Genomic DNA, 14,650 nt, shown 5'->3' with positions numbered 1-14,650 from the left:
AAAATGGTAATTTTAGACAAGTAGGCCATTTTCAAATTATGCTATGCATTTGCCATAACTTAAACATTTTTCATCTGTATGGTGTTTTTTTTTTTTTTTGGTAAAGTACAAATAAGAGGAACATGGCATGTTTTAATCAAAGCAAGAGTATTTTAGCAACTATCACTTTGATAAACAACTTCAAATCAGCACCTACCATCATTGAAGTTCAGTTGATTTTAGCACAAAGTACTTAATGTGAAACTGAGGCACAATAGAAGTGACACCATATTTTCATGTTGCCACTTCATATTTTAATAAGGCTTAAGAGGCAGCAAGACATTAGGAAATGGTGAGGTGATAACCAGTGTATGAGACCGAACAAACAACAAGGATCTTTCATCTACAAAGCTGGGGATTTGACATTTGCATTGAGGTCCAACACTAATGCATCAACAAAGTCTTCAATAGTAGGGGTTTTCTGTAGCATTCCTGAGAATCAAAAATATGAGTGTGAATATTTACTCTTATGACTGACAGTTATCGAGGTCTTACAGAAAATGTAATTCTGAGTGGTGTTTTTACCTTGGACCATCAGCACAGGCTCTTTACTGCCTCCATGAGCAAGCATCTCTCTGCGATAACGCTCTCCCATCACTCTGCAAATGACAGTTCATCTCCTTTACTTTTTAAAGAGAACAGACACCTTATACAACTACAGATATTTTGTATGTTTTGTTAGTGAACAGACACTATAAAACAAAATATTTTACATTAAATGTAAACAATTAAAAATAAGTATTTCCAGTTGCCATGAGTACCAGTTTGATGTACATTATTTGTGCACTCCGCATCCACCATTCTATATATATTATGCATATGATAAAGGTGTAAATGGCATGAGGAGTTGAAATCTCCACACTGACCTGCTGAAGGGGTCCTGTAGAAAGCACTGTCTCCACACCATCGAGGCTATCGCCCTGGACATGAGGTAAGAGTAATATTTTGCACCATAGCCAACCAGGTGACTAAATCTCAGCTGCCAAGCCTACATCATCGGAGAAAATGTAAGATGAGCATTTTGTTTTTTAAATCGTAGGTCATAGAACATGAAAAAATATATGTAATAATTAGACAAAATGTGCAGAATCTGAGATGTGTCCGTGATGCTACCACTCACTGTGTCATGAACATATGGTAACCCGTAAAATTTCTCCTGCACTTCTCTGAGGATGTCAGTGGTTGATCTGTATTGTGGTTTTCCATGATAAACCTGGTCCAAAGCTGCATAGAAAATCTGTAAAGAGAAGCATTGCACCATCCAAAAGAATATTAATCACTAGAAGACTTGATATATAAAGCCTACTGTATCATTTGTTACACACATTTTAAGGCCTCTAAATTATCAACATAATCAAAACTTTGATGAAAAACCTTTTCTATCTACTACACACCTTCTGTCGTCTGATTGATAGTTTTTCTTTTACTAAGTAAAAGGCTTTTTAGTTTAATTTGCAGTTGTGGTCAAAATTTTACATACACTTTGCAGTATCAAATTATATTAAATTATCATATTAATTATTTTACCAAAATAAGAGGGATCGTACAAAATGCATGTTATTTTTTTATTTATTGCTGACCTGAATAAGATATATCACATAACAGGCATTTACATATGGTCCACAAGAGAAAATAATAGTTGAATTTATAAAAATTACACCCTTTCAAAAGTTTACATACGCTTGATTCTTAATACTGTGTTGTTTCCTGGATGATCTACAGCTGTGTTTTTGTTTTGTGATAGTTGTTCATGAGTCCCTTGTTTGTCCCGAACAGTTAAACTGAGCTCTGTTCTTCAGAAAAATCCTTCAGGTCCCACAAATTCTTTGGTTTTTCAGCATCTTTTGAGCATTTGATCCCTTTCCAACAATGATGTATGATTTTGAGATTCATCTTTTCACACTGAGGACAGCTGAGCGACTCATACGCAGCTATTACAGAAGGTTCAAAACTCACTGATGCTCCAGAAGGAAACATTAGGTAAAATAATAAACATTTTGTACAATGTACAATTTTGACCACAACTGTAGTTTAGTTTTCAGGTCTCGGTTCACAAATCTATTTGCTTTGAAATCTTTCCACAATCTTTTGAAGTAAATGTAATATTGTTAGAAATATTTCAAGTATCTACTCGACTGTAGTTCAATCAGCTAGTTTCATCAACTGGTCTCCTATATTGATTGTTTATTCATCTCCCTTTCAGATTGCACCTTGGCTTGAGTTATGGTCTTTTGTATAGGTAAATAAACAACCACAAAATGAAACTTGCGTTTGTGCATTTCTTCAACAAAGTGAATATGTACCTACATTGTAAGTGTTTGTACTAGTAGGAATCATTATGCACAATTTTGCGAATGTATATTGTGGTTTATGACAGTAGGATGTTATGAATCTGGGGTTTAAGTAACTAAACCAAGCTTCATTTCTCCCAATTAAAACACGGACCAGATCATAATCTGAAATGTATTGCTTTTCTGTGAAGTTTTCAAGACTAAAAATTGGTTATGGTGTTATTAAAATGGTAATTTTAGACAAGTAGGCCATTTTCAAATTATGCTATGCATTTGCCATAGCTTAAACATTTTTCATCTGTATGGTGTTTTTTTTTTTTTTTTTGGTAAAGTACAAATAAGAGGAACATGGCATGTTTTAATCAAAGCAAGAGTATTTTAGCAACTATCACTTTGATAAACAACTTCAAATCAGCACCTACCATCACTGAAGTTCAGTTGATTTTAGCACAACGTACTTAATGTGAAACTGAGGCACAATAGAAGTGACACCATATTTTCATGTTGCCTCTTCATATTTTAATAAGGCTTAAGAGGCAGCAAGACATTAGGAAATGGTGAGGTGATAACCAGTGTATGAGACCGAACAAACAACAAGGATCTTTCATCTACAAAGCTGGGGATTTGACATTTGCATTGAGGTCCAACACTAATGCATCAACAAAGTCTTCAATAGTAGGGGTTTTCTGTAGCATTCCTGAGAATCAAAAATATGAGTGTGAATATTTACTCTTATGACTGACAGTTATCGAGGTCTTACAGAAAATGTAATTCTGAGTGGTGTTTTTACCTTGGACCATCAGCACAGGCTCTTTACTGCCTCCATGAGCAAGCATCTCTCTGCGATAACGCTCTCCCATCACTCTGCAAATGACAGTTCATCTCCTTTACTTTTTAAAGAGAACAGACACCTTATACAACTACAGATATTTTGTATGTTTTGTTAGTGAACAGTCACTATAAAACAAAATATTTTACATTAAATGTAAACAATTAAAAATAAGTATTTCCAGTTGCCATGAGTACCAGTTTGATGTACATTATTTGTGCACTCCGCATCCACCATTCTATATATATTATGCATATGATAAAGGGCGACTCATACGCAGCTATTACAGAAGGTTCAAAACTCACTGATGCTCCAGAAGGAAACATTAGGTAAAATAATAAACATTTTGTACAATGTACAATTTTGACCACAACTGTAGTTTAGTTTTCAGGTCTCGGTTCACAAATCTATTTGCTTTGAAATCTTTCCACAATCTTTTGAAGTAAATGTAATATTGTTAGAAATATTTCAAGTATCTACTCGACTATAGTTCACATCCCACAATTACTCCTGACTCATTAAAGTGGACTTTATTCATACCAGCACAATAGATCTCCATCACAGAGCAGTGAAATCTGTTTTTAGTACCTGTAGCTGAGTATCAGCAGCACTACAAACCCTCTTAGACTCACATAAACGGGACACTAGGTTCTCCGGAAGAGGCTGGAGAGAACAAAAAACATGTTACATCAACATGCAGTTCTTCTGATGGGGTTCAGATACATAGATGATCTCTGAAGCAGGTAAGTGCACAAACATACCTCTCCCGTCTGATAATGTTGTGCAAACTGGCTCAAAACTCGATAATCTGAGGCAAAATACTCCATCAGAATGGAAGGGACTTCAGCAAAGTCTGTGGAGCACCTGGTTCCTTTATAGATACATAAATCAAATTCAGATCAGTTATTTGTCATGTAAATTCAATTTATGTGTAAACACAAAATAACCCTGAATATTCATTTAACTCTGACCTGTGACGTGCTGATAGTGTGTCCTGCCTAACATGGAGTGCATGGCATGTCCAATCTCATGGAAGAGGTTCTCCACCATAGAGGGGGTGAGCAGAGATGGGGTTCTGCCACTGGGTGGAGGTAAACTCAGCATCAGCACCACAACAGGCAGCTGGTAAACACCATCTTCCCTCAGCCGCCCACCACGGATGGTGAAGTGACAGTCCTGCCATATATGGAAATAGTAGGTTGAATGTACTTATAAAGCAAAAACATTTTTTTTTCTGAAATATATAAATATAAAAACTATATATGTACACACACTACCCTTGATAGCTTGGGGATTTTTTTTAATGTTCTTGAAAGAAATCACATATATGGAAGCCTGTTTCTGCTACTGAATTAAAAAAATTGGGACTTTTTATATCACAATTCGAACTTTAAATCTTGCAAATCTGAGGAAAAAAGTCTGAACTGCGAGATATATACTCAGAACTGAAAAACGTGCAATTCAGAGGAAAAAAGCAATATCTCGCAATACTGACTTTTTTTTTTTTACATCTGCAAGTATATGTCTCACAATTCTGACATTTTTTTCTCAGAATTGCAAGTTATGAAGTCCGTATTGCAATAAAAAAAGTCTGAATTGTGAGATAAAAAGTCACAATTTCCTTTTTTTATTCCGTGGCTTCCACAATTATAAATAAATACAGTAAAACAGTAATGTTGTGAAATATTATTACATTTTAAAATAACTATTTTCTATTGTAATATATTTTACATTGTAATTAATTCCTGTGATGCAAAGCAAAAAGTCTGAACTGCGAGATATATACTCAGAACTGAAAAACGTGCAATTCAGAGGAAAAAAGCAATATCTCGCAATACTGACTTTTTTTTTTTTTACATCTGCAAGTATATGTCTCACAATTCTGACATTTTTTTCTCAGAATTGCAAGTTATGAAGTCCGTATTGCAATAAAAAAAGTCTGAATTGTGAGATAAAAAGTCACAATTTCCTTTTTTTATTCCGTGGCTTCCACACTTATAAATAAATACAGTAAAACAGTAATGTTGTGAAATATTATTACATTTTAAAATAACTATTTTCTATTGTAATATATTTTACATTGTAATTTATTCCTGTGATGCAAAGCAACATTTTCAGCATCATTAATCCAGTCTTTAGTGATCTTTCAGAAATCATTCTGATATGCTGATTTGCTGCTCAAAAAATCTTTCTTGTTATTATCACTGCTGAAAACAGTTGTTTCTTAATACTTTTTGTGGAAACTGTGATGGAAAGGTCGAAAGAACAGCATTTATTTAAAATAGAAATCTTTTGTAACATTAGAAATGTCTTTACTGTTACTTTTGATCAATTGAATGCCTCTTTGCTGAATAGAAGTATTAATTTCTGTCCCCAAACTTTTGAAATTCACTTGTGAGTTATGTATGTGTGTATGTTCATTAGTTTCACCAATATTATGTATATCCAATTTAATTATATATCAGCATTGTACAGAATCAGTCAAGAGCAGCCAGCTGTACCTGGTGAGGTTTATCAGGTCTGCGGAAGAAATCACAGTAGATGTATCCCAGAAGTCCCTCTGTTTCATGGACCACAGCCTGTTGGCAGCATAAGAAACAGTAAATACAGCTGTCCATCTGTTTTAATACATCTGTGAGTGATCGACGGAGAGCTGGTCTTGAAAACTGAGCAAACAAAGATGGAGGACAGAATCTTACAAGCTTTCGAACATCTTCACTCCACAGTTCGCCCATCTTCGGCTGCTCCGCTTGAAAATAAACCCCCAGAAGCTGCATGAAAAGACGGTTGAGTCCCTCCATGCAAGCGCCCAGAGAGAAGTACGGGCTGTAGACGCTGGGATCAATGTTAAACCTGCAGGTACATGAATGTGTATGAGGATAAACAGGAAGCAGATGGCATATCCAGAGGGATGTATGCATGAAAACACCTTACATTTCGGTTCGTATGGCACTGCTGAGGTACGCATGATCCCACGGCATCACTTCCTGACATGTGTAAAACAATATTTAGGAAATCTGTCTGCATTTGTGATGCAAACGAACAAAAGAAAAGCAAAACAGCATTCACAAAACAAATCCAGAGCAAAAAAATAAACATTTACAGGATTTGTTGTGTGTGCTTTCTTCTTCATCTCTTTCATCATCTTGAAGTCCCTTGATGTTCTGTATTATGACAAACAAACAGAGTAAACATTACAACACATCAAAGACTACCATTCAAAAACAGCAATTAGTGCCAAACATACCTGTCAGAGAGTTTTTCTGTTAGCAGCCTCAAAAACTTCATCACATTCTCTGTAAAACAAATTCGTTTACAAATTCGTTTTCGTTTCTCCTTCGTTTGCAGCTTTTACATAAAAGTAGCTATGAGGACTGTAGCCAGCAGTAGGCCTGTCGCAATAATCAATATATCGACTTATCGTGCAATATATGTACATGACCTCAATCATTTTTGGTGATGCAATATATCACCCATTATATTTACTTAAAAATTAATGTCACCATGTTTTGCACATTCCACTTGCGCCTGTGTCTTTTGCAGCTTCTCGTACATAACGTGGTGTAGTCATGAGGTGCTAATTCAAATTTTAAAAATGCTTCTACAAAAAAAAAAAGTTTCATCTGCAGATATGGTCTTGTTTAGGGATCTGTGCCTTTGTGCATGCGGACATCTGACTGCTAAGTAGTGATTGTGTTTTTCAGCAATAGTGTGCACCCTTAATTTACAGAGAAAAGAAAGTCAGGGCAAAATCTGTAGATGGAAAAATCTCCATACAAGATCTTTGTGCATTTTTCTTTTTTTCTACTTGTTACTTTGCACTTTTTGTTAGAAAATGTTTATTTACTATGTATTCAGGTTTTTTAAGGTATATCTAACATTTTGATACTTAATTTCCATGATCTAAATATTCCTAAAAATTAAAAGTTTGTTGCCATTTGGAAGTGTGTAGGCCTTCTTGCATTATTATGCTGTTACATTATGATTATATATTCAGTGGCATAAAGTGGTCTTTAAAATGACAATAATATCGCTTATCGCAATTATATCTGGGGCAATATATTGCACAACAAAAAGTTGTTACTGTGACAGGCCTAGCCAGCTGATGACGCTCTGATTATTTTACCTGGGGTTTTAGCCATTGTTCCTTTCAAAGCTCTGTGTGCAAACGATTCATAGCCCACTAATGTTGCCAGTTCATGTCTACAAGCCAAAAGCTCATCCAGACAAAGCAAGAGACTAGTGTTGGGGTACAGAAAGATTTTATACGCAGCTTCCCGCACCTACCAGAGGGAAGAAAAAAAGGCGCTTACGGAACATGCAAATGAAAGCGAACCTTGCTAAAAAAGCTTGCGTAAACAGCCAACAGCATATCACACCACAGGGATGTGATGGATTTATGTGCACCTTTAAGCTCAAGCAACAATCAAAGAGATGGTAACTACATAAACAGAATCATTTGATCACACGCACCAACTCATTAGGAGAGTCAGCATGCAACCCGCCGATCTGAACACGGTTTCCATCTATGGAAAAGCAGTGGCGGATGTGTTCTGGTAGAACTTGCTTATCTATGGCGTTTGGGAGCTGAGAGCCACTCAGAAACTCGTGGTAAAGATCCAGAAGCTTCACATTCAGAGCGACAGCCTTACTCCTCTGAGATGATTCATAAAGAAATATATATATAAAATCAGTAGGATCACATTAAAAAGGGCTTGTAATTTGGGCTTAAAGGATTGTTCTCACCTTCGATTCATCCAGATGTATTCCACTGATCTCAAAATCAAACATGAAGAGCTCTGCCACTCTTCTAAACCAGCAACAGAACCATATGAAAGAAATTCAGCAAGGATGCATTAAACTGATCAAAAGTGATAGTAAAAACATTTAAATAGTTTCAAAAAGTTTATATTTTAAATAAATGCTGTTCTTTTGAACTTTCTATTCTTCAAAGAATCTTGAAAATATGTATCACTGTTGTATATTAATGTATATTAAGCAGCACAACTGTTTTCAACATGGATAATAATAAGAATAATAAGAATAAGAATAATATTTCACAATATTACTGTATTTCTGATCAAGACATCGTTCAAAAACATTAACAAATCTTACCCATTCCAAATGTTTGAACACATATGAACAGTTTTTAGTCTAAAGTCGTTTCAGAAATTCATCTTCTCCTGTTCAACTTCACATTTAAATCAAATTTAATAGTTCACCTGCCTTGTGTCTGAGTCCAGTGTGGCCAGAACAGCCTCGTTTCCCAGCAAATTCTTCAGGCTCTGACACAAATCGACGTTTGTATTGAGTCTGTAATATACACAACCCATTCCAAATGTTTGAACACATATGAACAGTTTTTAGTCTAAAGTCGTTTCAGAAATTCATCTTCTCCTGTTCAACTTCACATTTAAATCAAATTTAATAGGATTTTTTAAAGTTCACCTGCCTTGTGTCTGAGTCCAGTGTGGCCAGAACAGCCTCGTTTCCCAGCAAATTCTTCAGGCTCTGACACAAATCGACGTTTGTATTGAGTCTGTAATATACACGAAAATAAAAATAAAACACAAATACTGTTTAACAGTACTGCCAGAACAACCAGATGACAGATACACACATTTCCACAAGAGTTCCAATTTCAACGCAGGTCCTTTCTGCTGCCTCCCGGAACGCAGCATCCGGATGAGCCACTTTGATGAAATCTGCCTGCAAATGAAACACTTGTGAGATTTAACAGACCCCTAACAAGAATCACAGTTTATGTTACGCCAACTTAATTAAATTTACCAGGTCTGCAACTCTGCATAAGCTGTCAGACAGCTGATCAAATGTTTCCACAGTGACGGCACCAGGAGGATGTGTGCAAGCCTTGTGGACCAGAAACTCTGCCTCCCTGAGAGCCTGATGCTGAGCCATCTGGAAACCGGCAGGACCGCTGAGCTCTGGTACTCCAAACAGACCCTGAGAACAGAGAGGAGAGAGACTGACTTTTATTTTACACAGCAAAACAAAGCCTTTCCAGAATGTTTGAACATCCCCCATTAATGTCTTTTCGTAAAGCAAAGAATTTAAAGAGCTTTTTCGTTAAGTCTGATGTATGTACAAGCCCCTTTACGTCTCTATTATTTGTCATTCCTCCGGTTAACTACAAATGTGGAAATTGCACTCCAAATGTCAATATACCAGGAGATTGAATTATTTTTCACATCCTAGAACAGGCAAAGATATGTTTATAAAAAATGTCATCACTTGCAATTCATGTAACGTCATTTATGCTATACGCTGTCCATGTGGAATGCTGCATGTTGGTGAAACATCAAGAGAATTAAGAGCTCGTATATGTGAACACCGTAGCGCCATATGACGTGGAGACATGAGTAACCCAGTAGCACAACATTTTAAAGAATATTCACATTCTATGTGTGAGTTTTTTTTAATTTTGGCATTGAACAAGTAGTAGGTCGGGGAGGAGATATTGCTGTGAACCGTAAATCCAGGGAGACTTTTTGGATTTTTACTTTAGAAACATTATTTCCCAAAGATCTCAAACAAGAAATTGGTTATGGTATGTTCTACTGATCTTTTTTTCTTTTAATCTTGTTTGGAAGCCACTCCCCTAATTGGCAAAGTAGCACATTTGTTACTGCTGGACTTGAAGTCTGATGAAGGCCTGGATAATAGCCAAACGCTACATGTATTTTAACCAATAAAGTTGGATTTCTTCAAGAGTGAGTGTTGCACCTTTTCTAATTGACAGAGCAAAACAAGGTCATTACAACTGTAGTCATTTGCATGGAAGCCTGTTTCCGCCACTGAATTTTGACTTTTTATATCATAATTCTGACTTTATTTCTCGTAATTCTGACTTTTTCTATTATTTCTGAGTCTACATCTCACAATTCTGACTTTCATATCGCCCAACTGAGATGTAAACTCCCAACTGGGAGACATAAACTCACAAATGCAAGAAATAAAGTCAAAATTGTGACTTTATTATAAGAAGTTTATATATCTCCCAAATGGGAGTTTAAATCTTGAAATCTCAGAACTGTGAGAAAAAGTCGCAATTACCCCTTATTTATTTATTCATTTCTTTTCCGTGGCAGAAACGCGCTTCCATACATTAGCCAATACATAAAAAAATATTATAATCATAATACACCGTAAGCAATAAAAATATACAAAATTATATCATTAATTAAAAAAACACTTTATAAAAATATAAAACGAACAAAATAACGAACTATAAAATAATTAAGAACAATAAATGCTTTATACAAAATAACAATAATGAATTGAATACAGACAGATACGTGTACCTAAATTATTTGACTGTTAAAGCGTATATTAGAATGTATTCTAAAAGTCTCACCACATTTTTCTGTAAAGGTTCAAGTCGTTGGTGCTGAACATTAAATGCTGCTCCGACAGCAGACCATGTGTTGACGCTGCGTCTGTAGAGCGCGAGCGCGTTCGAGCGCTGCAGCAAGAGCCGCGAGCAGCGCATCACTGACCCTCACACACAACACTGTTTAACATTACAGCATAAGCTCCTGAGAAAGCTCACTGTGAAACAACCAGGCCGGATCGGCTCTTGCAAAGTATTATGCAAACATAAGTAATTAACTAAAGTTTCCCAGGGTGTAAATCTGCAGAGATCCGCTGTGGATTTCACCTCTCATGTGAAACCGCCAGAGACGATTTCACTTCAGCACTTTCTGTAATCAACAATGAAAACGTGAAAAGGCTTTAGTTAAGAAAATATCATCCAGAAATTTATGTTATATTTATATGTTTCAGAAATGCGCTACGTTATGTTTAGCAATGTTGTGGTTAATTGGGGTTTGTTTCATACACTAACGAAACTGCGAGGACGTTGGGTAAATGGTGTGTGACGTCAAGCTCAGACTAAATAAATCCATCCAAAGCCGCAAAGAAAAGGTCGCACTGCCCTTGTTCTTCATTCATACACAGGCGAAAATGTTTCACAGGAAGATTAAGCGTTGTTGTGTAAGTTAATGGCCGGTTTATTTAGTCATCCGTGGAATTAATGTTGGTTTAAAATCGGAAAATAAATAGATCACATGTGTCACATACTGGCCAAAGACTTATAAACACAGTTTATGTTACACTGATTAATGTAACATACAAATACTATATATATTTATATATTTTGCTATTATATTGTGGAGTGACACTTTCATAAAATTTTCTGTATCCCTCTGATTAATTCAAATAAATAATTGAATTTTTTTTAAAAGTTTGATCTACCAAATCAAATTTTATGCTCTTCAGCTGATCTGGCAAATGCCTTGAGACATTTTTTTTTCATGTTTTATCTTGTGGGTCAGATAGGTTTGTTTTTCATCAAATGTTCATAAGGGAACATTAGCTTTACAAACCTACATTAGAAATAGCAGGAGTGTGGCACTAAACACAAAACTCAGACACTCCCTTGCCTTAAGCTGAAGTGTGTTAGAAAATAAACAAGAGCCCTTATGGCAAACATTTTCTAGGTCATCACAGTCAGAGAGAGTTTGGGTGGGGGTTGGGGTTAAGATCACATATGGTGGGCAACAGCTCATCCATTAATCTTATTAGGCAGATTCTCTGTTTTCGTGTGGGAACCGAAACAGCGTGTCTGTTGATGTCACTTCCTGTGCCAGCAGGTGCCGTTTATGAACTTGGATCCATCTGCCTCAACTGCGAGGACGTTGGGTAAATGGTGTGTGACGTCAAGCTCAGACTAAATAAATCCATCCAAAGCCGCAAAGAAAAGGTCGCTCTGCCCTTGTTCTTCATTCATACACAGGCGAAAATGTTTCACAGGAAGATTAAGCGTTGTTGTGTAAGTTAATGGCCGGTTTATTTAGTCATCTGTGGAATTAATGTTGGTTTAAAATCGGAAAATAAATAGATTACATGTGTCACATACTGGCCAAAGACTTATAAACACAGTTTATGTTACACTGATTAATGTAACATACCCCAATCAGCAGCAACATGTATATAAACCACGCGGTATTAAAGAGACAACTGGCACTATGTAATTAACATCCAAATAAATTCACAAGAGCAAGTATATTGTTTGCACATGTTTATTTACATTAATGGCAAAATAACTGAAATAATAAGAGCACAAGTATAGATCTGGAACTTCTTTAAGTCTGTCTAAATATCATTTAGTAATTGCAATGTCTTCTGGTCCATATCCTTTCCTTAGGAAGGTGTGCTAGACACTGATTAATGTAACATAAAAATACTATACATATTTATATATTTTGCTATTGTATTGTGGAGTGACACTTTCATAAAATTTTCTATATTCCTCTGATTATATAATGGTAAATATTATAATAACATAGCACAACAACAGTGATCAGCAATAATGATAAGCCTAATACTCACAATAAAAATAATAAGGCCATATAGATCATAACACAGTCTCGGAGGTAAGAAGTGGATTATCCTTCACCTGAAATTTTTGTCTTTTCATCCTGAAATGCGAGGCAAATGTTGGATCACAATAATTAGGAACCACAGTTTGCACAAATCGCTTCACTCGATTGGGATGTTCTCTTTTATTCTGGACGCCAAGGGCAGTGACTGTAACATCGAGCGTATTTTGCAGTATTAAACACGTATTTATACCAATTTCATCAGGCTCTGAAAATTCTTCAAAAAGAACACAAAGAATGGCCTTCTCAGCTGCCATAGTTGTAACTCTTGCGTCATCAGAAAGGAGTGTTCAATGCACCACCGTTTCCGTTTAAAAAACGTTTTGCACCGTTTTGTCGGGGCTGAACGCAGCCCTGATTTGCCATTTAAGATACTCACATCGACTAATAACATGTAAATGTGAATGATTTCATATGTGTGCATATTCATCTGTCATATTAAATGAATAAAGTATAAGAAATAGACCAGTCATAGATATCAAAGTTGTTGGCATTGCATTTAAATCCTTGCACATAATAAAAACTGTCAGAGAACTGTCAGATCCATTGAAATACAATCTGAAATGTTCTTGGAGGAAACTGAAAAAGAAAATCTTCAAATACATTTTGTCAAATGATTACTCACCATACCAACGAAATGTGATTTTAGCTATAAAATGACTTATTTTGACATAAAATAACAAAGACATGTATTAATTACTTTTGAAAAGTACATAAGCGACATACAGCTGAATAAATTTATTTTTACCTGGATCCTAAATTAACTAGATTTAGTTGAAACCATTGAAACTAATTCCTAGACAGCTAGTCATGAAAAAACTTGAAAAAAGTTGTCAATTATTCACAAAAATCTAAATATAGACAAACTAAAAGTTCTATAGTATTAACATGTAAAATTTTGGGCACATAATACCATTTTTATATACTATTGTAGTTTTATATATATATTCTGTTCTGTTTTCTCTAATTTTATTTTAGAGCTATAGTAAAACTGAAAGTTTTAATTTTCTATATATACAGTATATAGTTTTTATTAACTTTTAATGTTATTTTAGTACACTCAAACCAAATGAAAATGAGAAATGTTTCCTTGGCAACCAGCTAAAATAAAAAAAATAAAAATTTCAGTTAACATTTGTTTTATTTCAAGTAACAACTCTATGGTTTTAGTTTTAGTTAACTGATTTTGGGCACATAATACCATTTTTATATACTATTGTAGTTTTATATATATATTCTGTTCTGTTTTCTCTAATTTTATTTTAGAGCTATAGTAAAACTGAAAGTTTTAATTTTCTATATATACAGTATATAGTTTTTATTAACTTTTAATGTTATTTTAGTACACTCAAACCAAATGAAAATGAGAAATGTTTCCTTGGCAACCAGCTAAAATAAAAAATAAAAAAAATTTCAGTTAACATTTGTTTTATTTCAAGTAACAACTCTATGGTTTTAGTTTTAGTTAACTGTAATTGTCACGAATCCTGTCCATGGACTTCCGTTCAATCACCACCAGAGGTCACCCTTCCATTACATTGACTCTCGCACTACACAAAGTGTTGCATGTCATCCCGGACTACATATCCCATCATCCATTGCACTGATTGCACACAGCTGTAACCAATCACACATTCACTATATAACACTAACTCAGATCCCTTTCAGGTGGCCGAGTATTGTATGCGCATATCGCTAGTTGTGATAGCTACGTTACGGAGCCTGCTTTAAGTTTCTTAGTCTAGCCTAGCCTAGTCTTGCCTTGCCTTGTCTGTTTCCTCGTCTTCTGATCATTGACTGTGTACTTTGGATTACCTCTCTCGTCTTGCCCTGTTCAGATACTGTTTGCCCCAGCTTGGACCTTTGCTTTGTACCTGGATCATCTCTCTAGTCTCGCCCTGTTGGATTACGTTCATCGTCGACTGACCCTCGCTTGTTTACCGGACTACCCTTGCCTTGTCTTCTACATACCAGTTTGCCTATGTCTGACCTATGCCTGTTTATGACCACGTCTTAAGAAAAGCTTTGCA

General features: G+C 35.5%; 1 protein-coding gene across 1 annotated transcript; it reads right to left on the bottom strand.

Moving 5' to 3' along the window:
• Window positions 1-174: 174 nt before the first annotated feature.
• LOC107565260 (mitochondrial intermediate peptidase-like) lies at window positions 175-10,850 on the bottom strand. The gene is made up of 19 exons (XM_016250481.1): window positions 10,535-10,850; window positions 8,950-9,123; window positions 8,780-8,868; window positions 8,612-8,698; window positions 7,906-7,969; window positions 7,633-7,815; window positions 7,286-7,442; window positions 6,407-6,455; window positions 6,263-6,323; window positions 6,094-6,146; window positions 5,859-6,012; window positions 5,661-5,738; window positions 4,131-4,335; window positions 3,921-4,030; window positions 3,748-3,822; window positions 1,160-1,276; window positions 906-1,027; window positions 565-638; window positions 175-471 (listed from the first exon to the last, which is right to left on the bottom strand). Exons 1-19 carry the CDS (start codon window positions 10,667-10,669, stop codon window positions 383-385), a joined length of 2,076 nt encoding a protein of 691 aa, XP_016105967.1. The 5' UTR covers window positions 10,670-10,850; the 3' UTR covers window positions 175-382.
• Between the last annotated feature and the right edge of the window lie 3,800 nt (window positions 10,851-14,650).

Source organism: Sinocyclocheilus grahami, unplaced genomic scaffold (genome assembly GCF_001515645.1).
Source record: "Sinocyclocheilus grahami isolate Dianchi unplaced genomic scaffold, SAMN03320097.WGS_v1.1 scaffold991.1, whole genome shotgun sequence".
Classification (NCBI taxonomy): Eukaryota; Metazoa; Chordata; class Actinopteri; order Cypriniformes; family Cyprinidae; genus Sinocyclocheilus; species Sinocyclocheilus grahami.
This window is presented reverse-complemented; position numbering and strand designations above follow the sequence as displayed.

Bases quoted from the DNA above. Each gene is read 5' to 3' on its own strand.
- LOC107565260 (XM_016250481.1), bottom strand. From the start codon at position 10,669: ATGCGCTGCTCGCGGCTCTTGCTGCAGCGCTCGAACGCGCTCGCGCTC. The intron at 639-905 runs GTCAGTGTGGAG...TGTCATTTGCAG, and splicing joins CTACAGGACCCCTTCAGCAG to AGTGATGGGAGAGCGTTATC. The intron at 472-564 runs GTAAAAACACCA...TTTGATTCTCAG, and splicing joins GCCTGTGCTGATGGTCCAAG to GAATGCTACAGAAAACCCCT.